At 48.3% G+C, this 24,561-nt stretch overlaps 3 protein-coding genes across 19 annotated transcripts in view; 2 read left to right on the forward strand and 1 right to left on the reverse strand.

Annotated features, from left to right (window-relative positions):
* Positions 1-17,486, forward strand: part of XRCC2 (X-ray repair cross complementing 2) — a 139,600-nt gene extending 122,114 nt beyond the window's left edge. The window contains exons 7-9 of the transcript XR_012490288.1: positions 11,574-11,737; positions 15,589-15,754; positions 16,136-17,486. The gene's annotated coding sequence lies outside the window, so the exon portion shown is untranslated. The remainder of the gene's footprint in view (positions 1-11,573; positions 11,738-15,588; positions 15,755-16,135) is intronic.
* CCT8L2 (chaperonin containing TCP1 subunit 8 like 2) lies at positions 13,124-15,315 on the reverse strand. The gene has a single exon (XM_019742493.2). The coding sequence runs from the start codon at positions 14,935-14,937 to the stop codon at positions 13,291-13,293; it is 1,647 nt and encodes a 548-aa protein (XP_019598052.2). The 5' UTR covers positions 14,938-15,315; the 3' UTR covers positions 13,124-13,290.
* Positions 17,487-22,479: 4,993 nt separating the features above from the next.
* Positions 22,480-24,561, forward strand: part of KMT2C (lysine methyltransferase 2C) — a 222,470-nt gene continuing 220,388 nt past the window's right edge. For 15 of the 17 annotated variants that reach the window (XM_074315065.1, XM_074315070.1, XM_074315069.1 and 12 more), the window contains exon 1: positions 22,480-22,871. In XM_074315065.1, the coding sequence (XP_074171166.1) occupies positions 22,711-22,871 (161 nt within the window). In that variant the 5' untranslated portion in view covers positions 22,480-22,710. The remainder of the gene's footprint in view (positions 22,872-24,561) is intronic. The other 2 variants (XM_074315066.1, XM_074315081.1) reach the window with 1 other exon arrangement.

The following is a 24,561-nucleotide window of genomic DNA, read 5'->3' on the forward strand; positions in this document are numbered from 1 at the left end:
TGCCACATTCGAAGAATCACCTTCTCTAATCAGCCCCTCACCTTCTGTTACGGGCTACATTGTGTCACCTCTAGTACTTCAGAATGTGACTGTATTTTGAGGTAGGGTCTTTAAATAGGAATTAGGTTAAAATGAGGTCATATGGGTGGGTCCTGTTCCAGTAAGACTGGCGTCCTTATAGAGAGATTAGGACCCAGACACACCGAGGAAAGACCAGGTGAGGACACAGCAAGAAGGCAGCTATCCTCAAGTGAAGGAGAAAGACTTTCGAAGAAACATACCCAACAGACACCTTGACCGCAGAGTTCTGGCCCCAGAATTGTGAGAAAATAAATTTCTGTTGTTTACACTGCGCTGTCTGTGGTACTTTGTTACTGCAGCCCCAGCACACTATTGTAACTTCTTAGGTGCTCTGTTTATCCTCACTCAATGGAAGTGGGTGACTGATAAGAGGTGAGTAGGGGAAGATGTTATACGCATATGCCATCCTCTGCTCAAAGCTGGTCTCACAGACGGGGCAGCAGTATGACATGTACTGAGAGCTGCTTTTCAAGCACTGGGAGTGGGTTCTGCTCAGCCATCTGTCCTCTCTTGCGCAGTCCCCGGGAGATTGTTGGAAAACATTTTTGAAATCTGTAGATGGTAACATCTGTAGCTGTTAGTTTCTTTGGTGGAGCTGATAATAAATACCTTCTCAGCTTGATTTTCAGTCCTCCCTTCCCCTGGATCTTATTCTATCTTCTTCTGACATATAAATACTTTATGATCACTAGGAAAATTTTGGAAATCCAGGATCACTACTGTTTTGCTGTATTTTCTCCTAGCCTCTTAAGTAATATGTTTTTATAACACTTTCATCAATTAAAAATCTGAAACAATATTTTAACTCCTCAATATGTTTTTATATTTATTTTTTGCTTTTTCTTTATCTAATATGGTATTGGGCTATCTTATTAAAACTTGTAAACATTCTATTATATGAAAGTACACATTTAAACTTTCCTAGTTTAAAGTAAACCTTGTCTCAGTATTACATAAATGTATACAAAATACATTTACTTAAAATGAATATAACGTTGCAAAATTGCAGCATTCCTTCACACTTGCAACAATCACATAATCCATCTGGATACAAACTTGGGAACTTTCCTAGCGCTGCTGTTCTCAGGGTTTTGTTGTTGATTTTGATGATGACGTTGACCAGGGAGGAAAGGGTGGCTGGTGACTGTTTCTGTGTCTCTCTTCATTTATCTGTCCTTTCGTGCTATCTTATTTTCTCTTTCATCCTTTTTTCTTCCTACTACATTTGTTGCCTCACTCTTGGCTGATTCTTTCTCTTCACCGCCCTAGAAAGGGAATATTTCTCGCTGAGGTGAGAAGTCTAATGCCAACAGGAAATGACACACAGACCATGATAGCAAGAGGCCCAAGAGAGGACAAGCCTGGGATATAGTCAGGGGAAGGCAGGAAAGAAAGAACATCTGGGCTCTTGTAGGACCAATAATGACCAAAGATTAGTGTCATGCAAAGGCACAGCGAATTATAGCCCTGACCTCATGCCTGGGTTTTAGACGAATCAAGGGAGCTACAAGAAAAGGAAGAAACGGAAGATGAGGTAACAAATATGAAACTAAAATATAATAATGTGACATAGTTCAAATAAAGCACTTAGAACAATGTCTAGCACATAGTTATTGCTCAATAATGTCAGGATATCACCATCATCATCGTCACTATTGTTATTGTAGCCCTTTGGGGAATCCCTCCTCTTGCACAGTCTTTCACAGTTGCTAACTATTCCTAGGTTCTATTATTCCAGACTTCCAGTGACATTCATGTGAATCAAGGCAATGACTTTCTAAGTGGAAAATGTAGCACAAAAACATTATTTCCATTTTATATTCAAATTTTCACTTTGATACAACCTGATCTTTTCTTGTGCCAGGGCACTTACTGATAAGAGACATAATGGATACATGTTGCTACCATCTGTCATTCCAATAACTTTCCATGTCTGAGCTCATCATATTTATTTAGAACAAAAACCCAAGATCATCTCTCCTTCCAAAGTCTAACTTCTCTCTGTGATGAAGTCTTGCACGATTTTATATAACCTATAATCCCCTAGAGGGTATTCCAAACAGGAGCATCCCGTGGCTAGGTGGCTGAGATAAACAATTGCATTGACTCGGATGTAAAGAGTGTACACCCTAACTAAAGGGGGCAGCAGCTAGTAGGCTATAGCAGCGTGTAACCAGGCAAGACAGCAGCTGTAGCTCTCTAAGTTTCAACAGAAGCAGTTGTGTTTTCTTCCCTGAAGTCTCCCATTTCTTTAAATCTTGGAAACTAGTTTAAAAATTTCCAAACATTGTGAGAGGCAAACAAAATACATCTGTGAACCACTGGTTTGCCACCTCTAACTCAACGCATATTTATTTCCCATTCACAGAATCTCTTACCCCTTTTGGTCCAAGTTGAATTTCTAGTCACACAGCCCAGGCTGAGCTGCCATAAGGATGACTTTACCCTGGGATAAAGCCACCCACCCTCCTCCCTTGCCTGCTCTTTCCTTCTCGTCCAGGAAGTACACTACCAATTGAGAAATGAAACTGTGCCAAGACATTTTGGTCGGGAATTATAAAACTCCTCCTTACAGGAGGGAATTACACATGAAGTGTTTAGGCAAAACAGTAACTCCATTTATAAAGGTAATTAATTTCCCAAATTTATCCTAGAAGATTTGCTAGCAGAGATACAACAGAAGAAATAATTAAGGCAGAATGTGTCTAATTTTTATATTTGAGGAGGGAAATGGAAGGAGTTAGCTTATGAAATTACAAGTTAAAAAAAGGATGTGACATATCAAAACCCTAACTTTAAGAAATGCTGTTTTCTACCGTTTGTTAAAGGAGTGAAAATATACTCAAAGTAGTAAACTGATTGTTTTAATATTGAATTTTGTTTAAATTTTAAAATCTCCAGATTTACTTATTAATGGAATATATCTGGTGGCTAAATTCTGGCATGCAAATTTTGTAAAGGCTATATAATTCATTCTCATGTTGACTTTGTTATTGACAATCTTGTGATTTATTTGTTGCAGAAAAACATTTGTGGTTTTATTGTCTTCTTAGCATTAACATTAAAAGGGTGAGAAAAACAACAACAACAAAACAACTTTTATTTGGAATTGATAACAGAACCTTTGGAATAAGAAAGATATTACTTTTTTAATAGCCCAAATCCGGGCTAAGAGCTTCTAACACTGTTGGGTTGCCAATTGGACAAAGCAGGACAATTACGTCCTCCCTTTGGAAAATTAGCTGGCAATAAGGAATTGGCTCTCATAAAACTTATAAAGATCTTTTAGTTCGATTTCTTTCTTCTTTTTCTTTTTTTTTTTCCTTTTTTTTTTTTTAGTTTCAGGTGTGTTTTGTTCGATTTTAATCTTTATAAAAAAGGTTGGATGTCTACTCCAGCCTTTTATTGATAGTACTATATTGAGTAGTAAGTACCGTGTTTCCCCGAAAATAGGACCTAACTGGAAAATAAGCCCTAGCATTTTACAGGATGACATCCCCTGGACATAAGCCCTAGTGTGTCTTTTGGAGCAAAAATTAATATAAGACCCAGTCTTATTTTCGGGGAAACACAGTCTGGTAGTCCGAGTACTATAATGCTACTGCTAATTAATGAGTAAGCTCATGTACGTTGAATGTAAAGGACATTTTAATTTTTCACTATGCAGTTTTTTCTTGATGACCATGTTTCTCATAAATTTCCCATAAAAAATTCTCTCATCTATACCTTCTGTACATAGATGATATAGTATGTTGTTTTCTTCCCAATACCGCAGCTAAAATGCCATTTAAAGGCTGGATTTCAAAACGAAATAAAATTCTTTTACTGATGAGTATGCATTTAGTAAAGTAATAAAAATGAGCACAGTGCTTGCATATATTCAAGAAATATTTAAAGAAGTCTTATTTGAATGAAAATGAAAGGTTTATTTGTTCCATTTCAGTGTAATATTGCAAAGAAACTTCAAATAATTACTATGTCAAAAATAAAAATGTAGCGTTAAAATTTTAGCATTTTGAATGTACGTTTTACCCTTAGATCGTGTACAGTTAGGAGAAGAGTAGAGCAGTTAGTTGCTCATTGTCACTGCATCACTTGGTTCTGGGGGAAATGAACAATTTGAAGGCCAAGTAGTAAAAAGTAAACAGAAGCTATTACACTGACTGCCACTCAGTGCAAACGTCCTCAGCAAATGTGCAGAGAAACAACGGCCGGCGTCGCACACGGGCGTGGGGTCGCCGAGGCAGGTGGAGGCTGTGCGCCGACATCCATTTTGAGGCCCGAGACGCAGCGCTGTCACGGATCCATATTGAAGCGCTTCGGACGCGCGATCCAAGCGGAAGAAACGCAGGGTGTAAATCCCGCACGATGAGGTCGCAGGAAACGTGCAATCCCGGGACCTGGACTCACGCTGCCCTCGCACTGGAGCTTTTATTTCACTCCACGCGCCTGGAAACAATGAGGCCTCCGTGCCCGAGCTCACGCAGGGACCAGGGCTGGAAGGACGGGGACAGCGCCGGTCCCCCACCCGGGAGTGACGCCGAGACAGAGCGCCGTCCTCCGTCCTCCAGAGCCCGCCCGCCGCCCAGCGACACACGCCGGGTCCTCCCCCCGTGGACGCAGGTCACTGGGGCGCCGGGCCCGGCTCCGCTCGGCGCACCCGCGGCGCGGCTCGGGGCCACCAACCCGCCGACGTCGCGGTCCTTACGGATCCCTCCGCGCTCCTTCCGCGCCAAGTAGTGCGCCGGCCAATCGGCCGGCTTCCGCCAACGCGGGCCCGCGGGGTCAGGCCCACGGTCCCTCCCGAACGGGTGACGTGAGGGCGGCCGTGGGTGTGGGGGGTCCTCAGCAGCGAAGGGCGGCGCGGGGCAGACTCGCGTCTGCGGAGCCGCGGTGGGCCTGGCTGGCACAGAGACGCCGCGCGGCCGCGCACCTGGGAGCGGCGCCCGCGGGAGCCGGCGTGAGGCCGCCCGGCCGGGGAGGCAGGTGTCCGAGCCCCCCGCCCCGCCCCCACCGCCGGCAGGAAGAGGAAGCAGCCCGGCCGGGCCCGCGGGCCACTCGCCGGGCCTCGGGGGGCGGGGGCCTTCTGGGTCGGGGAGGCGCGTGACCTAGTTCGTCCCAAAGTGGATTTGACAGGTCGTCAGCGCGGCTCCCCACCCCCACCGCCTTCCGGGTCCCTCTCTGGACGCTCGGCCCGATGGCCGCCTGGTCTTCCGGGCTCGGCCTCTCATTGGCACACTCGAAGCCTGGCGTTCGGCTCCTCCTCCGGCTCGGCCTCCCATTGGTTCTCTCACCTCCTGCCCCTTTACCCCCGCGCCGACTCTCCCATTGGTCTGCAGACGTTTGGCGCCCCGCCCGCCTCATTCCCCCGCCCTTCGCCCCCGCGCCGACTCTCCCATTGGTCTGCAGACGCTTGGCGCCCCGCCCGCCTCATTCCCCCATTGGCCTCGCGCCGGGCACCCCGCCCCACGCCTGGCTCATCCTGCCATTGGCCTTCCGCCCAGTGCCCCGCCCCGCCCGCCCGCCTGGCTCCCCCTCCCATTGGCCTCGCGCCCAGCGCCCTGCCCCTCCGCGGCCCCTCTTGGGCAGCGGAGCTCAGCTGGCTGTTCCGCTCGCGCGTCCTGCGGGCATCTTCGGCCGCCGGCCTCTCTCGTCCTTCCCTGGTCCGTCGCCTCTTCTTCACTCCCAGTATTTACCGTCTCCTCTATGCCTCAGTCCCTGCCCTGCTTCCGCCGCTCTAGGAGCCTTAGCCCCCAGCCGGTTGCACCCCGCGCTCCCGGCTTCTCCTGAGCCTTGGGCTCGGTGTCCAGTGCGGCCCACACGCTCGCTTCCTGCCCCTTTTCTCTTCTCTGCGTCACCTCGCAGGTTCCGTCCTTCCCTGAAATACGAGGCCGCGAAAGCCTTCTGTGGGTTTCCCCACGGCGTCCGGTGTGGAAGGCCCTCGGCGCTTGTCGCGTTCCCCGCCCTGCTCGCTCGGTTCCCTCCCTCCCTGCCGCCCTGAGCTCAGCCAAGGGGCACGGACCTCCCAGCACAGCCAGGGGACAGCGGGGATAAACGTGACAAATATCGATGTTGACGGTGATTGCTCGGGGGTTTTGAAACGGAAAATGAGCCCGAGGCCCCACATCCACCCAGACCGGGGGTCACGATGGAGTTGAAGGGCCACGTGAGACTGATGACAAAGTTGATTGTCCCAGCAACACAATCAGCTTTTCCGGGGGGATTCACTTAGATCGATTGTTTATGTAGCATTGTTCTTCTAACAATTTAAGCTCTGGGTGTTTTTTAATTTGTGCTAGTTTTGTAAATGGCTGCTTTTGACTGTAAGGACAAATGGATTAATAAGGCTGAGGTTTAGAGCTAATCCCCATACAAGTGTTTTGGCTTCAAAAAAATGAAAAACCCTCGATTATTTAAATGAGGAAACTCATGTTGCTTTTTCAAGGTCATTAAAGTGACAGATCTCAAACTTGAACCCAGGACAGACTCCACCGAGGTCCCTCAGGGGACGCCATCATGGCTGTGGAACGTGTGGGCGAGAACGGCAGACCTAGCTGCACCCCCGCCGGGCACAGGGGTCCTCACTGAGCCCCCACCGTGGTCGCCAAAGCCCGGCCTGATCCCTCAGGCCCCGCCGGCGTCTGCCCGCTGCCCTCCAGGTACGCTGACCGTCTTTCTGCCAAGAAGGTTTTCACAAGGCTTCTGCGTTTGCTGTTGTTTCCTGACCTGTTAGGGAGCAGCTTTTCCTCAGACTCCTCACATGGCTCAGCTCATACATCACCCCAGGGAGGCACGTCGGACACTGTATCTAAAGTAGAACCCCTCCTACCTGACCCGTTACTTTCTATCATATCATCCTGTTGTTTCCTTCAGAGCATGAGCACAGTTTGAAATCCTCGTGTTTATTTGTTGAGATCTATTTCCCTTCACCTCCCCTCCACCATTAACATGTTATCTCTTGGACACAGCGGCCTTTTCTGTGCTTTTTTTTTTCTCCCTAGAGGTGTGTCTTCAGGGCACAAAGTAGGTATTCAATAAATCCTTGGTGAATCAATGAATGGTACATTAGCTGTGATCAAATGGACTAACCAAACTGTCCTGCAAGTCTGATTCTGTCAACATTGTATATACACACCTGTAAGTAAGAGAGTTGGGAAAATAGCTATTTTCCTTGTAAATACTTAGTGTTTCTTGATTTGTGTGCTTTGTGTCTAGCTGTTCTTTGACAAGGAAAGTGAGGAAAGAAGACTTGTTGTCCCAAGGCCACCTTTTGCCTGCCTCTTTTTCAGCTATCCCAGTAGTTGGCAGTGGCTTGCCCGCACCCTGACCCCAGGTGGGCAGAATACTTGGCAGGGAGTGCCTTCTTCCTCCAGGGCAGTCTTAAGGGTGTTGCTTTCTGAAGGTTAGGGTGGGGGAAGGGAAGGAGTTCCGGTTCAGAGTCACCAATCTTGTCCAGCTGGGCTCCTGTCATCCGTTCTACTTGAGGGAGAAAGCAGAACAGAATGAAGCCCCTTCTAGTTCCCCCTTCCTCGCCCTTACACATTCTCCTGGGGCTCTCTGTTCAGCAGCTAGAACTGTTTCATCTTTCAGGCATCTTTGCGCAGGAATGCATTCTCTACCTGCTGAGGCCAAGACAACCCAGGTCAGTTGCTGGAAAGTTGAAATCTAGTCCTATCCGCCCCAGTCAGTGTGAGCCTGGCTGAGTCTGGTAACAACTCTCTGGGTCTCAATCACCTTATCTGCCTGTCACAGTTTTAGGGATCTTGACCATCAGCCTAAACAAGAATCCTGTAGCTTCTCCCCGGGGCCACAGAAAGGCTGCTGGGAGCAGTATTTCCTAATGCTTCCTAATTTATGTCCAGCAGGAGAGAGTGCACCTCTGTTCTTGCATTCCAGGCCAGAAGCCTCCAGCTCACCCTGGTTGGGCCATTGGAGCCCAGGCCAGTGACTGTGGCCAGGAGAATGGAGAGTGTCAATCAGGTTAAACCGGCCTGGACATGTCCTTGGAGCAGGCGTGGGGTTGGCTCCTGATAAGTGTGTGTGGAACTAAAATCGAAATGTTTCGACAGGAGGTTGCGGTGGATGCTGAGTGGGTATTTATCCGTGCCCCTGTAAGTAACCAGCACATGGCATGGTAAGGAGGGACAGCTGGTAAGTGGTAGCCAGGCTGTTGGCAGCACAGGCCGTCCATCGCAGGGCCCTCATCAACCACTAACAACTAGCTTTAGGATTTCAGACAAATTTTGGAAATCATACCATTTTAGAAGTGGACAAGGCCTCAGGTCAAAGACTTCAAGACTTCATTGAACTTGGAAACTCACACCTGCAGGGATTGATTAGTCTGGGTCTCAGTTGCTTCCTCTGTGAAGTGGGGCTGATGCTACTGGTTCCGTGTACACTCATGGTTATTATGTGGATCAAATGACGTAATGGTTCTACAGAGGGTTTGGGAAAGTAACTAAAATGCCCTTCTTGTGCAAGGCATTGATTCTTATTGTTTATTAATGTAGTGATAATGCCTTATTAAGAGGAGAAAGGGAGAATAGATTCAAGGAATAAGTTTACTTGGCTCCTAAAATGAGTAACACTCGAGAAAGGGCAAAGTGTGTGTGTGTGTGTGTGTGTTTGCACGCACTCTTGTTAGGTGAGCTGGGGAAGGTGTAAGGCTGCAGTTCAGGTGTGGCCCTGGCCCCACCTTTAGGGATTGCAGTAGGGAGTGGCTCTGAGGGTGGGAGGGAGGGTGTGGTAGTTGGTTATAAATTGAAGTTATCTTTCCTTGAGTGACTTTTTCGAAGAGGAAAGCCAGTCCCATGAGAGGCTAAGTGTGTGAGGAAGAGCAGCCTGTTCCGTCATCTTATTCATGGCTCACCCCTTCAGTGTTAGTTCAGGTCCTCTGCAAAGTAGATACCAAGACCGGATTGTCCTGTGGGAGATTTATAGGAGGAAATATCTATGAGGGAAGGGAGAGGAGGGCGTTGGAGGAAGCAAAGAGATCTGATCCCTAGGGAGGGGAGGTGGGGGCGCCAAATGGGGAGTAAGGTCTGCAGCTCTGAGATGCTTTTGGCCAGGCTGACCCAAGTGCTGGAGCCCAAGTTCCCTTCCAAGGAATGTGGCGGTGGGTTTCAAAGCCAGGTGCTTAGTGAACTACCCTCTGTGTAGCAGGAAGTCTGAGTGGGGTATTTTCACAGTCCCACACCATTCCATGAGGTTTCAAACTGGCTTCATTCATTCATTCTTTCATCCATCCATCCATTCAATAGGCTGATCAGCTACCATGTGTCCCGGGTCAGATGCTGTAGCAAATGGAAGCATGTGGCCCTTGTCTTTCCCAGCAACCTTCCATCTAATTTCTAATATTTCCAAGTGGCAAGTTTGCCTGATTGAGATTCCTTGTCTGTTGACAAAGTTGAACTCTGGGACCTGGGTAGTTCTTAACACTGGCTTGGCCCTTAATATTGTTCAAATTGCAGTAATAAAGCCACTGAACCCCACTAGGATTTGAAATATAGTTACATTTACTTCCAGAACTCTCCACTGTTAACGCAGAATGAGAGGAAAACTTTAACTATCAGCACTTCTAGAAGCCTATTATTTGATTAAGTGCAAAATAAGAGTATGTGTGGGTTCAGTAGATAAAAGGAAAAACTGTATGAAAGTAAAAAGCTGAAGAGGTCAGGAGAGAATGAAAAACAAATTAAAGAAGAGAAATTTAATTTAAGAAAAGGAAATCCACATCTTGGGGAGAAAATAGGGAATTATCTTCCTGAAACTGCCAGGAACAATAAACTTATCCAAGATGGAAAAGAATAAGGTTGAGTGGATATTTCAAGAAGCCATAGACAAAATAAAAGGCGATGAGGATTAATTATTCCCTGTAATGAGAACCCGTAGGACCTGATGGTAAAGTAGAAACCATGGGCAAAGAAATGGGTGAGAAATATATGATTAGGGGTCTGCAATAAACCAGTGGAAGAAACAACACACAGAAAATAAAATGTGGGAGGGAGGAGAAAAGCAATTATACTTAAGAATTTTAATATAATTGAAAATGAAGTAAAATGTAACAAGGCAAGTAGGAATATTTTCTCTTAATAAATATTTCTTACATTAATATTGCTATAATAGTCTCACTCTCTACTACTGCATAGTGCCTGTCATAGCAGAGGGCAAAATAAAAATTTGCACAGAAATAGGAAATTTCTGACTATGGCTTTAGCACATCAGTCTCTATGGATTGTACGTTTGTGGTGTGATGCTAAATATCTGAATAGACTTTAAATTTCAGTGAAGAGCTCATATAACTCAATTGCAAAAGAACCCAAACAGTCCAATTAAAAAATGGGCAGAGGACCTGAATAGACATTTTCCCAAAGAAGACAGACAAATGGCTAACAGATATATGAAAAGATGCTCAACATCACTAGCTATTAGGGAAATAAAAATCAAAGCCACAATAAGATACCACCTCACACCATTTAGAATGGCTATTACCAAAAAAGACAAGACATAGCAAGTGTGGGCAAGGATGTGGAAAAAGGGAACCTTCGAGAACTGTTGGTGGGAACATAAATTGGTGCAATCGCTGTGGAAAACAGTATGGAGGTTCTTCAAAAAATTAAAAATAGAACTACCATATGAGTCAATAATTCCATTTCTGGGTATTTATCTGAAGAAAACTACGTCACTATCTCAAAAAGATATCTGCGCCCCCGTATTCACTGCAGCATTATTTATAATAGCCAACACATGGAAACAACCTAAGTGTCCATGGATTAAAGAAAAAAGGATAGAAGACATTATGCTAAGTGAAATAAGTCAGAGAAAGACCAATACTGTATGATCCAATTATATGTGAAATCTAAAAGAAAAAAACTGATAGATGCAGAATACAGATTAGTGGTTGCTGGAAGTGGAGGCAGGGGTTGGGGTGGAGTGGGGAGACTGGGTGGAATGGGTGAAAGTAATTAAAAGGTCAAACTTTCACTTATAAGTCTTGGGGATGTAATGTACAGCATGGTAACCATAGTTAACAATAGTATATTGTATATTTGAAGTTTGCTAAGAGAGTAGATCTTAAAAGTTCTTATCACAAGAAAAAATTGATTGGTGATGGATGTTAAGTAAACTTATTGTGATCATTTTACAGTATACACAATATATCAAATCATTATGTTACGCACGATAAACAAATACAATGTCATTTCAATTATATCTCAATTAAAAAAGACTACATTTCAGTCACATCTGTGTGCACTTTTAAATGTTTTCCATTTCGTTTCAGGAATTAAGGCATGTGTAGATTCTTCTCAAATTAAAATCCAATGTTAAAAAAAAATTGCAAGTAGTTTTGGCATCTATTTTTCACATGAAACAATATTGCAATGGGTTATGCCTTTTGTAAACAAATTACATTAATAAAATTGAAATAGGTTTTTGATCAAGACGAAGGTAAAAATGAAATGTGAAACATGTAATATTTTGAACCTACACAGGGAAGGTTGAGATTGGCTGACAGATCGTGACTTCTGGAGGGGAAATGCAGGTCCAGTGCTTGCTTGGGTGTCTCCCACGAGGGAAGCCCACGTACGCAGCTGCCTGGAGGCCTCTGCAATGCTGGGGTTCTGGAACCAGTGGGCTCAGGAGGCAGAATACACAGGTAAGATGTTTAAAAAGATTCACGATGATCTGGATGTGAAAATGTTATTCATTGTGAGTTCAGTGAAGTTTTGATCATTAAAAAATTTAAATAAAGTTCTTCTGAAACGCTTTAAAAAGTTAACTATTTCCATCATTATCACTGTTACAGTATTTAAGACTGTGAGACTACAGAACTACAAGTAAGGGCAGTTATATTCACTAAAATATAATGATGAAGATAAAACAAGGAGAGACACATCAAGAATGTTTTATACGTCTTAAATGAGTAATAGAGTCTAGTTCTGTACACTTCCTCGTGCCATCCTGTGTTCACTAACAGCTAGTCAGGACTCTGCAAATTTGTTTTGCTTTGTTGCAGCTAATATATCGCTATGAGACCTTTGTTTCTTGAATCTGGTCCTCTATCCAAATGTTTACAGCGTCATTTTATTTATTTATTTATTTTTTTATGATTCTAAGAGATTGCGGCTTCCCTTCTCCTAGATTCTGCCCCTAGGTTCTGCTCTTTTCCTAGAGGCAGAGTAACTTGGATGGTTCAAGTGGAAAAGGCTCAGCTCCAAGCTCTGCTCAAACTCACTGTTAATGCCAGACGGGGGCGGATCCAGTCATGATTGTAGCCCCGCCCAGATACGCTGGTCCGCTGCGCTCCCCTCCCCTGCAGAACAGCCTTAGTGTATTTCTTTCTTTTTTTTTTAAATTTTATTTTATTAAATTTATTGGGGTGACAATTGTTAGTAAAGTTACATAGATTTCAGGTGTACAATTCTGTATTACATCATCTATAAATCCCATTGTGTGTTCACCACCCAGAGTCAATTCTCCTTCCATCACCATATATTCGATCCCCCTTTACCCTCATCTCCCACACCCCACCCCCCGCCCCCCTTACCCTCTGGCATTTCTAAGGTGTGTGTTCTTATCTTTTGTTATCTATGCCAAGGATGCTTTTTTGTTTTTTAAATATATTTCTGCTTCCCCGCTGATTTGCCTCAGTTCCTCTCCTTCCTCTTCTCCTTTTCTTCCTCCTCTTCTGTTTCTCCTCCTCCTCCTCTTCCTCCTCCTCCTCCTTCTTCCCTTAAAATAATATTCCTTTCTTTTCCCAAATAATCACAAGAATGAGTGTCCACTCCTGTAAGCCGGAGCTGATGCTCTCAGATGCTAAAGTGACGTCTAGACGGAAATGCACACATGTTAGAATATCATGCAGGGAAGACTCACATGGCTGGGGAGAAATTCCTGCGTTTTTTTTTGCATCCACAAAGCCCAGGTACTCAATTTAAAAATATTTAATAGAATTGGATCCTGCTCTTATTGGAGGAAAGGAACAGACTCCAAAGGAGAGAAACAGGAAATGAAAAGAGCCAAAAGCCTGAAAGGAAGTAAATCAACGAAAAGAACCTTTATCTTATGGTCTTTTGTGTTATTTTTAAGTGAAGAAATGGATTCTAATGGTACCAAACATGGAGGGAATAAGTAAAGCAAATACGCACTTTGGGTGATCGTGCCCTCCTTGGCTACCCCCATTTTATTGAAGATGTTGCTACTTGTTTGTTACGGGACTTTTTTCCCCAGAGGAGATGGGCGTTCCTTTGCCTTTGTAGGATTAGGATTCGAGTCTGGCTGACGTGTGGAACTTTCCTTGGCCACTACGATTTCGTCGACAGTGGCGAGCTGGATTGCCACATCGGCCACCGCTTGGAGTCCTTGGGCTTTGGCGATTAGGGTGTCCCACACCTCCTCCTGGGCCACATTTATTATCCCTTCGTCTCCCACTCCTGCGAGGAAGTCCCCAGCTTGGTGAGCAGCATTCATTTCTGCCATCACGTTGGAGACAGTTAGGCCTGCATTGTCTGCCAAGGTTGCAGGAAGAGACCGCAGGGCCTGGGCAAATGCCTGGAAGACAGGGCCGTCAGGCCCTTCCAATCTGGTTCCTTTCTCTGAGAGGATTGTCGCCAGTGCCATCTCTGTGGCCCCAGCTCCCGGGAGCAGTCTGGGATCCTGACACAACTGGCGATAGGCGTCGATGCCGTGATAGGCAGCCTGCTCTGCCCCCCGCAGCCCCTCAGTCGTGGGCCCCCGAAGGACCAGCGTGAGGGCAGGGGTGTCTCGACATTCCCATTCAAATACCACAGCCAAACCTTCTCCCAGCTCCTGCGTGTACACCCGCTGGCACCGCCCTGGCTCCAGTGGGGGGGTCAGGGAAGGCATCAAAGGTGTGCCCAGGACCTCACTCAGGTAAACCAGCTGCCGCCGGGACCCGACGTGAATCACCATGATGCCGTGCTTGTCGGCCTGCAGCAGGGTCTTCACCTCCACTTCCCCCCACACCACCGCCACATTGACATCTGCGCTTGCCAGCTGGGCGACTTGCTTGTCTATCAATTGCTCGCTTCCTTTCCTAAATTTAGCGAGGTCAGCAGGACTAGACAGACGGGCGGTGGCAGGTGCGTTTGGATTGGCAAGACCAAAGGTGCAAGCAAAGAGGGCCACCCTGGCGCCCCTCAGCACCATGGTCACTTGCCCACAGGGCTCCCCGGCCATGGCCAGTCCCGGGAGCAGGCAGGAGTCCTCCAGGTGTCCTCCCGGCAGCGTACACACCCCCACTCGCTCGGGGTGGAAGCTGCCATCCAGCTCCTGGGCAGCCCCGCACGCGTGGGCCACCAGCGTGGTTAAGTATTCCGTCTGGAACAGAGTGTGGGTATTCATCACCGAGTAGAGGACCCAAAACGGGTCTTCCAAAGGCCCCAGGGACCGGATCACCAGCGAGGGCAAAAGGGCCAGGGTCTCTGCGGTCGCCCTGGCGTAGGCCTCCCGGAGCTGGGCGCGAGGCAGGCCGGCCAGCAGCAAGCGCTCGGCCTGCGCCAGCAGAGCCTCTGCCAGCAGCAGCACGAAGGCCGTGCCGTCGCCGGTGTGCTCAGCGTGGCCGAGGGCTGCGTCCCGCAGCAGCCGGGCGGCAGGGTGTTCCAGCTCCAGCGCCCCCAGGATGGCGGTGGCATACCCCGTGAGGACGGTGTCTCCTCTGGCAGTCACCAGGAGCTTCTGGCGCCCGTGGGGGCCATAGCACGGCCGGATGACTCTGGCCAGGGTGTGCGCCGGGGCCAGGCTGCTGAGCAGGTGCTGCCCTTGGGCTCTGGGAGCCCTTGGGCAGGGCCACAGCCGCTCCGGCAGCTCTGGCGCCGAGGAGCTTCTGCTGTCCATGGCCTGTGGACACGGGGAGTCCACCGGGCTGCAGACACCTCCCAAAACAGCAGCTACTCAAGGGGTCAGTGGACAAAGGAGCCAAAAGCCCATCAACTAGAGAAGTAGGTGCTCCAGACCCTGCTGCAGGGATGACCTGCTGAGAGCTCAGGCCTAAAACCACCCCCCTCTCCAAATTGATCTGTGAAGGACTCTTGGGGCCTGGGAAGCTTGTAGCTGAAGCAGGTCTTATCTTGATGAAGTCACAGAGTGGCACATGGAACCAGGGGCAGGGAATGAGGTCACAGAAGGATGGTTAGTTGGGGAGGGCCTGTGGGCAGGCAGAAGTCAGGCCTGGTTGTCCAGCAGGTACGGACACACATATGTGCCAGTCCCCAGAGTTTCATTGAATCTTTGGAGCCCATGACAAGACAGTGAATCAGATGACAATATCCACCCACTTCAAATTCCTGATGGAGCTGTGGCTCCTCTGTTGTTTGTTTGTGTTGGTGTGAGAGGGAAGCAGTGTTTTGTTGGTTTTACTCCCTTGTGCAGTACTGTGTAATACTAGCCATGTTTTCTTATCTGTCAGCTTTGCCTCTTTGGCCACCTTATCTGTTTGTGCTGTTCATCAGGTTCCTTAAGGTGTCTGTTGGTCTGTTTGTCGTTCAGGTTGCAGGTGTGTGAGGCTGCACAGAGTGCAACAACGCCTGCCGATGACAGTGATGTCACTGAGCTGGCAAAGGCAGGTCAAGACAAAGGAGGGAAACATGCTGGCCTACAGACAAATAGCAACAGACAGAGGAGCGATGGGACCAGCCTCCCAGTGGACAGGAAGGTAGAAAACCAAAATGAATGGAGCTGGGACCCTCTCCCCCCCACCGCACCCCCACCCGTTAGAATTTAAGTTCCTTCCTTCCATTCTCCCTCTCTCCCTTGCTCCCTACTTTCCTCATGTGGAGCCTATTGGAGGAATGATTGCTTCTTTTTGAGTTTAACAAATATTTATTGAGCACCTACTATGTTCAATATAATGGGGAATACAGAGATGACAGGAACATAGAGACCAATGAGGGAGGATTTGTACCCAGTGAACAAGTCCCACAGGCTTAGGCAGAGCGCCAACTGGAGGTGATGAGTGTATTTGTTAGATTAGGGGAAAGAGCAATACCATTCATTTTCATTTGGAAAAAACCCTTTTTACCTTGTTTAATGGCAGGTGTCCGTAAGAAAAAAACAGAACACTGAAGCTGATGTTACAGTCAGGAGTCATGATAGTATGGTGGGCATTGTTTTAATATTTCCACAGACAAGATGGTAGGGAGAAAAAACAGGAAAACAAATCACAGTGGACGTTGAAAAGTGCAAAGAAAGTCAATGTCAAGTCAATGTCATGAGGACTCCCAGCCCAGAGACAATCCTTGCTTACATTTTGCTGATCACTATTACTTTACAGGTATGTCATACGCAGGCAGTTGTAGATTGACGCAGTGTTATAGAAGTGGATTGTAGGATACATATTGTATGTGCTACTCGGTGCTCATTTCCCCCTCAACATCATCTTGGCTGAGAGAAATTTTTCTAAGCAGATACTATGTTGTCTGAAGACAGTGGACAAGTCTTTTTTTTTTTTTTTTTTTTAGGGGAGCAGGACTTTATTGGGGAACAGTATGTACTTCCAGGCCTTTTTTCCAAGTCAAGTTGTTGTCCTTTCAATCTTAGTTGTGGAGGGTGCCCTTCAGCTTCAAGTTGTCCTTTCAGTCTTAGTTGTGGAGGGCGCAGCTCAGCGCCAAGTCCAGTTGCCGTTGCTAGTTGCAGGGGGGCACAGCCCACCATCCCTTGTGGGAGTCGAACTGGCAGCCTTGTGGTTGAGAGCCCACTGGCCCATGTGGGAATCGAACCGGGAGCCTTCGGAGTTAGGAGCATGGAGCTCTAATCGCCTGAGCAACCGGGCTGGCCCATGGACAAGTTTTTTGATCTCTTTTGATTTTGGAGACCCCATGCATGAGAAACAGGTGTGGTTTTCCACACCCAAGCTTCTGCAAGTCAGTACCACTGAGAAGAAAGTCACACCAAGTGTTGGTTATAGACACAAAGATGACTTGCCTGTTTATTTATAGAAATGGAAACTGTAACGACCAACATAAAATGTATCAAAGTAGCAAAGTTTGCATGTATACATTGTTTATAAAGATACAGTTTCTTTTTTAAAAAACAAACACTCCTGTAAAGGGTCATCTTAGCTCTTTTTCCTACACTTAACATACATTTTCCTTTATTTCACTTATTCCGTGACTATTTATTGAGCTGCTGCTGCATAATAGGGATAAAAGGTGAGTAAGGCAGACGGCGGTGGCTGTCTCCACAGGTCTTAGGGTGGGATACAGACCGCTAGTCTGGCAGCTCATTACGGGCCAGGAGAGGTGTGATGGGGGAACGCACAGGTGTTATAGATGCACACAGGGGGACATAAACCATCCAAGGGGGGAGTGGTGCCCTGGGATGGAAGTGAAGTCTAGAGTGAGAGCCGAGGAAAAGAAACAGAGGTGGGAATTGGCCAGGAGAACACGGAAGGGGGATTGGGACAGCCTGGTGAAGTGTCTTGTGCACCAAAAGCTGTCCTGGAGGCTGGAGCTCATGGGGGGGGGGGGGCGGAAGTGGGGCGTGGATGAAAGGAGATGACTGCAGGATGACAGGCGCTCGCCTGGACCTAAAGCGCCAGGTCACGGAACTTAGGTTTCAACCTGAAGGGTGAGCGATGGGACTGTGAGTTCCATTCCCAGCGGAAAGTTATGTAATCCTTTTATGAAATCCTCTCCTGTTTGACTACACAGCACAGGAGACAGTGACAATCTCATCTGCGTCTCTGACCCTCAAAGACAGTCAGCCTCATAAAACAGGACCCAAATAATACATTTGGACTGAGAAGTTTTGACCTACCTTTACAAAGATCAGACTAACCAAGCAGCTGCGAAATCTCAGTTTTATGCTTTACTATGTGGACATGGTCATTATTAAATGCACTTTGATTTTATTTATCCTTTAGATAGATTGACTAGAGATAAACTAAATGTAAATACAAAGTTTTGTGCCAAGAAGAGTTTGCATGCAGTGAACCCATTATAACATGCAATTTTCTAACAATATACATTTCGATCTGCTAAGGGCGGTAGGCATCGATATAGGCTATTTGCTAGTTATGTTGGGTTGAATTTTGTCCCTGCAACATTCACATCCTTCCTGAAAACTCAAAGTGTGACCTTATTTGGAAATAAGAGTGCTTGCTGCAAATGTAATTCATTAAGACGAGGTCACACTGGAGTAGGGTGAATCTTGAATCCCATATGATTGGTGTCCTTACAAGAAAAGACACACACAGAGAGAACACTGTGTGAGGACACAGACACAGGGAAGACAGCCATGTGATGACAGGCAAAGATTGGAGTGACACGCCTACCAGCCAGGGAGCAGAGGGAAGCATGAAACAGATTCTCCCTCAGAGCCTACGCAGGAGCCTGGGTTGGGACGTCTGGCTGACAGACCTGCTTGCGAGAGAAGAAATTGATGTTGTTTAAAGCTGCCTGGTTTGTGGTAGTTGGTGTGGCATACCTGGGAATCTCATACAATCATCTGGTATACCTGTAAAGGAGAGGAATCTAAGAAAGTGTGTGTGTGTGTGTGTGTGTGAGAGAGAGAGAGAGAGAGAGAGAGAGCTCATTTCTAGTTTACAACACTTGCTGGCAGAGTGTTTTCTGTGCCACCCTCTTCTGAACAGACAAGTCTGCTAACTCCCACCCCAAACTCCCAGATGCATTTCTTTTAAAACTATGGTCATGTACACAATGGATGTAAATATTTAATCTTCCTATTGGCACATTTTTCCATGTCTATTTTTCAGTTGCCTGCTTGTCCCTTTTGTGTTTATCTTGTTAGGTAGTGCCAGGCTTAGAGTACAGACCCCTGGAGGGCAAGATTCTTATCTATGTGAAATGTGCGGTACAAGGTCTGCTTATGCCTCAGACTTTTCTCCACAAATTATTAGTGCAGGTGATTGTTCTGTTTATTTTCTTCTCAGTTTCTTCCATTATTTTGTCTGCCACACAGATACATGGTAGGCATTACCGAAATAACTTTAGTAAAGCAATATGAATTTTAAAAGCTAAAAACGCACTATGGACTAAATATGAACTAATTTTAAGTGACTGAAATTCTTTTAAAACATTCTTTCTACTGAAAAATAAAGGAGAAAAAATGATAGCCATTACTGTAACTTTTTAAAGTGTAACTTTGATAGTAAAAATATGAACACAGAAGTTACAAGATCTAGAATTTAAGTTTTCAGTGGTCTTTCCACAACTGTGAAAGTTTGGCTCCTAAAAAGCCCTGAGGAATTTAAGGCTTTATGGGAAAACAAAAAGAGAGGGACAATTAGTAGTGAATCTATGGGACAGCCATATATTTTTACATTCATTAAAACAATAAATACATTCTAAATGAAGACCATATCAATGCATTTATAGGCCTTTGAATAGTAAGAATACGTGCTTTTTTAAATACACTGTCACTTGTTTGCTAGACTCTGGGAATCTCATTTGCTTACAGTTTTATGAGAGGTTGCTTTTTCTTTGTTGCAGATAACAACCCTCACCCACAGCCACATTTTCAATATTTAATATATACTTCTGATTATACTACATGTGCTCTGAAAGATTAGATTATTATAGAGAAATGTAATATAGAAAGTGAAAGTCCCTTGTAATCCAACCCTTCAGAGGTGATAGCTGTTAACAGTTTGGTGCATGTCTACCATATTGAAAAAATGCCTATTTAACGTATGGACCTATTAGAAAGTAGACTTTCCTTTTTTTTTTTTGGTCTTTCCAGATGCTTATGCCTATCTGATTTTATAATTTGGAGGAACCTCAGCTTCTGCCTTCTGGAATTTTGCTGCCATTGTGGTCTCAAATCTGTGTAATTTGGATAATGGAGAAGGAAAAATCTTTGGGAACCTTTATTTATGTTGAATAAGTATTTCTTGACTACTTCCTCTGCCTCCTGGGTTGTATTTTATTTGTTCTGCCATGAGCCTGCTATCCTCTTCAAACAGATCCTACCTACTTGTCTGCTCACAGCAGCCAAAGGAATGGAGATTTCAGGCTGGGCTTACACCTTCACCAGCTTTTATCTTTCCAGAAGCATCACCCTGCAAACCTCTATATTCTTCCATCCATTTCACCCACTTTTCTGTCCTCGGTCTCTAGTTGTTTCCTCTTAAAACTTCTCTCCAGCAGGAGTGACTTGCAGTTTGCACATACTGACACTTAAATTCTCCCAAGTGCTGAAGAAGTAGACTGAATTATCTTGACATACAATTTTGTGTATATGAAACTCAGTTAGAAATGGCTGTTCTAATTTCAGCATTGAACACAGATAAACACTTAGATCAATAATCCAGTTTTTGAAGATGTACTTTTTAATGTGTGGAAAAATGAAACAGGATGAGTAACAATAAACTTTAAATATACTTCATAAATTTATTAGTCACGTTTATGTTGTATTTCTATGTATAATAGACACTTTTAATTTATAGTTTGCATTTACCACGCCAGCTTCTCCCCAAGCTCAAAATTCCCGTAGCTGTAAATTTTGTAAACTTTGAAAACCCCAGAAGGGATTAAACCCTGAAGGAATTCAAATGACTCTCTTACTGTGTAGTCTTCAGTTCAGCCATTCCAAAAACTATGCTTTTAGTCAGAATAGACTCTGGAAGTCAAACTGTATATTTCGCCCAAATAGGAAACACAGTTCAAAGTTTATGGTTTGGCTATTGGGAGGGAAGGTGAACGACAGCCGGAAAAACCAGCATATTATTTTTACCCTATACCAAAACCGTGCTGTGAAGACGGTAAGAAATCATAATCAGAAAGTGCCCAGTGTGTCCGGCCTAGAATATATGCTGATGAAATCACAGTGTGTCCCGATTCTTTTGCAAATGGTTGATAGGTCTTAATATTTTCTCCCAACTGAAATCTATGTGTTCACTCCGCTATACTCATCGATAGTGAGTGGGGAGGAAAGCAGAGAAGAGCATATTGTGCAAGTGTTACCTCCCTCCTAGAAGAAACCCAGAATTCCGCATTTGTAGCTGCCCCTCCTGAGAAAGCGCCTATTTCACATTTCTAATTTTAGCCCCATTTTTCTTGTACCATTTTCACGCAGTGTAAGAAAAAGGTGGCTTGGAAGTACTTCGAATTTCGCCTCTTAACCCCAACACGTTGGACGTTAAGACCAAGTTGTAGGGTTTCTATTGGTTTATTATATATTTCAGCGTTTCATGCCTGAAAATGTCATCGTTCTTTTTGTCTGACAGCTTTAGAAGCCCTTTCTGGATCGTGTTTAAAATGACGTTACAATAGCGAAACTGTCACTGGAATGGGATTGTAACGAAGTTGCGCTCCCTCCCTCCTCCACAGACAGGCATTAAAGCGGAAGAAGCCTGAACGCGAGGCGGGGAAGTCGGCCCGGGCTTGGTCCGCACACACACGCGCGCGCACACACACACACACACACACACGCGCGCACACACACACACACATACACACACGGGTGGACACACACGAGCACGCGCGCGCCCGGGCTCGGTCCACACACACACACCCGGTTGTGCAAACACACACACACCCCCGGGTCCGAGCCTCCCCCCGCCAGCGCCCCCCGGGAGACCCAGCGCGTGGGGAGCGTGGACACGGCCCTCCTCCGCCTCCCGCTTCCTCCGCGTATTCCCCGGACCCCGATCCCGGACCGCCGCCTCCGCAGCTTGGCGCTCTCCCGAGCCGCAGCCGGAGCCGGAGCCGGAGTCGCGGCGGGGCCGCCGCGTCAGAGCCGGAGCGAGCGGGGGCGGGGGAGGGGCGGTGAGGTCAGCGGCGGCGGCGCGTCCGCGGGCGGCGCATGCGCGGAGCGAGCCCCGTGAGTGGCAGCGGCGGCGCGCGGGGGGCGGCCGGGCCGGCGGGTGGGGGAGGGGAGGGGGCGGGGGCGTCGCGGCGGCCGTGTGTGGGCGAGACGGCGGCGAGTTCGAGGGGCCCGTGGTGCGGGGCGCCCGGGGGAGCCCCGGCGCGGCCCTCGCGCGACGGCCACGGTGCTGTGTGTGTGTGTGTGGGGCACGCACAGCCGCAAAACTTCCTCCTCCCCTGCCCGGGAGGGCGGGCGCGGGCGCCGAGGGGCCGGCGCTCGCACAGCCCGGAACCCACAACAACAACTGGAGCAGCTGTCAAAACTTCGCCGCCGCCGCCCGGCCTGACGCGGCCGGCGCGGGGGAGGGGCAGCCGGGGCGCGACCCCCCCGCCCGGGCCCGCGGCCTTTCTCCTCCCGCCGCGGGCGGCCTGGGGGAGGGGCGCGGGCGGAGACCCGGGCCGGCGCCCTCCGCGCGGCTCCCCGCCCGCGCCCGCACCGGCCCCCGCCCGCGCCCCGCCCGCCGCCGCCCGCACCTCCCCGCCCGGCCGGCCCGGCCCCTCCCTCCCTCCGCCCGCGCCCCGCCCGCCGCCCCCCGCCCGGCCCCTGCGCGCCGAGGTGCGCGCGCCCGCGCGTATGTGTGTGAGTGCGTGTCCTGCTCGCTCCATGTTGCCGCCTCTCCCGGTACCTGCTGCTGCTGCTCCCGGGGCCGCGGGCGATGCGAGAGGCTGAGCCGGGGAGGAGGAACCCGAGCAGCAGCGGCGGCGGCGGCGGCGGCGGCCGCGGCGGCGGGAGGAGCCCCCCAGGAGGAGGACCGGGATCCATGTGTCTTTCCTGGTGACTAGGATGTCGTCGGAGGAGGACAAGAGCGCGGAGCAGCCGCAGCCGCCGCCAGCACCCCCCGAGGAGCCCGGAGCCCCGGCCCCGAGCCCCGCAGCCGCAGACAAAAGACCTCGGGGCCGGCCTCGCAAAGATGGCGCTTCCCCTTTCCAGAGAGCCAGAAAGAAGTAAGTTGAGTGTGAGGGAGCCAGGCCGGGAGCCAGCCGCGGCGCCCGGCCGGAGCTGTCACCGCGCGCCCGGCCCGCCGCCCCGCGCCCGCCGCCCCGCGGGGTGGGGGTGGGGCCGGCCGCCCGCCGCGCGTCCCCGGCCCGGGGCGCCCTCCCGCCCGCCCGCCGGCGCCCCTGCCCCGCGCCCCTCGCCCGCGCCCGGCGGGCCTCCCGCGGGCGCCCCGCACCTCTCTCCGCCCCGCCGGGCCCAGCCGGCTCGCGCCGACGCCGCACTTTACTTTTTACTTGGGCCCTCGCGTCGAGCTTTCTTGGTGCTTTTTGCCGAAATTTCTCGTGGCTGCCTGTTGGCCTAGCCGGGTCATTTAAAAAACAAACACCGAGGCACACCTGGCAGTGCCCGGACGAGTTTATTGTCAACTACAAAGCGGCGCGCCCCGGGACGCCGGCGGAGCTGTCAAATGCCGCGGCCAGGTGGTCTCCTGCCCGGCGGGGGGGCGCGCGGGGCGGGGGCGCCCACGGGAGAGCGAGTGCCGGTTTCTTTGTCAGCCAGTTGCTGCTTTAAGTTTTCTTGCTCCCAGACCTGCGCTTTCCCCCTTTAATGATATATTAGGAAGTCATTTGACTTCTTCCTTCCCCTCCCCCACCCCGGAGCACACTGCCCAGCACCCAGACGCACAACTCCTTGCGATCGCACAGCTGAAGGCACAGCGTGCAGGAAGTTTGGGAAAGGCCGCCGTGTTCCCCCACCGGCCTGCCGTGCACGGCACGTTTACTCCCGGGACACAGAGGGAAGCGGTGCCCAACTTCCATTGAAGTGGTGGTCCGAGCGGTCACTGGGTCAGGAATCGCTTTCGGTCGCTTTGGAACATGCACCAGGGCTGTAGACCTCAGGTCTCTCGCTTGCTGGAAGAGGCTTTTTGCAGAATGGTTCTACGGCAACTTTGCCTGGAAATGAAGACACCCGTTGTGGTGCCAGTGAGTCGCTCAGCCCTTGTGGCTCTGGAGGGTGCCGGGGAAGAGCTGTGACTGTCTTCCAAGTTGTAGAATGGCGTGTGTTGCTTACTCATTGCATTACACGATCATCTGTTGAACTGCTGGTAGTGGAAGGGTGCACGGGAGCGGAGGAAAGCTGCACGTCTATGGATACTGTTATTTGTTGTTGTTGTTGTTCATTTAGTAATATTGTTGTGTTTGGTGATACATAGTAAAAATAGCGTTAACTGAGGCAGAGCCCAGCAGGGTTGTGGGAACCCCATGAATCCCTTGACTGGATGTGCTCTGTTTGGCTTTGCTGTCCTTTTACTACGAAAATGATTCATTCAGGGCCTTCAACTTGCCTCCATATTTTATGCCAGCTCTTACCTACGGTAGCTGTGACAAGTCGTCAGGGAAACAAGCACAGGATGTACATATATATATATATATATATATATATATATATGTCATTACATTAGCTTCTTTGTGATACAAAGTTAGGATTTATTATTCCACTTGCATTGTAATGTCTGGTATAAAATGCCATCATTATTCCTATATTAACTGAAACTTGGAGAACAAAGCTGGGGTTTTAAGTAACTTTAAACTTCTTTGCCACTTTTTGTGTCCTTTACAGCAACACATACCAAGCCATATTCGGGTTTTTATTTGATTGCTTCCCATTTTCACTCTTTAGAAAGCACTTGTTGGTTTC

The sequence above is a fragment of the Rhinolophus sinicus genome, linkage group LG11, assembly GCF_036562045.2.
Source record: "Rhinolophus sinicus isolate RSC01 linkage group LG11, ASM3656204v1, whole genome shotgun sequence".
NCBI lineage: Eukaryota > Metazoa > Chordata > Mammalia > Chiroptera > Rhinolophidae > Rhinolophus > Rhinolophus sinicus.

Bases quoted from the DNA above. Each gene is read 5' to 3' on its own strand.
- CCT8L2 (XM_019742493.2), bottom strand. From the start codon at position 14,937: ATGGACAGCAGAAGCTCCTCGGCGCCAGAGCTGCCGGAGCGGCTGTGG.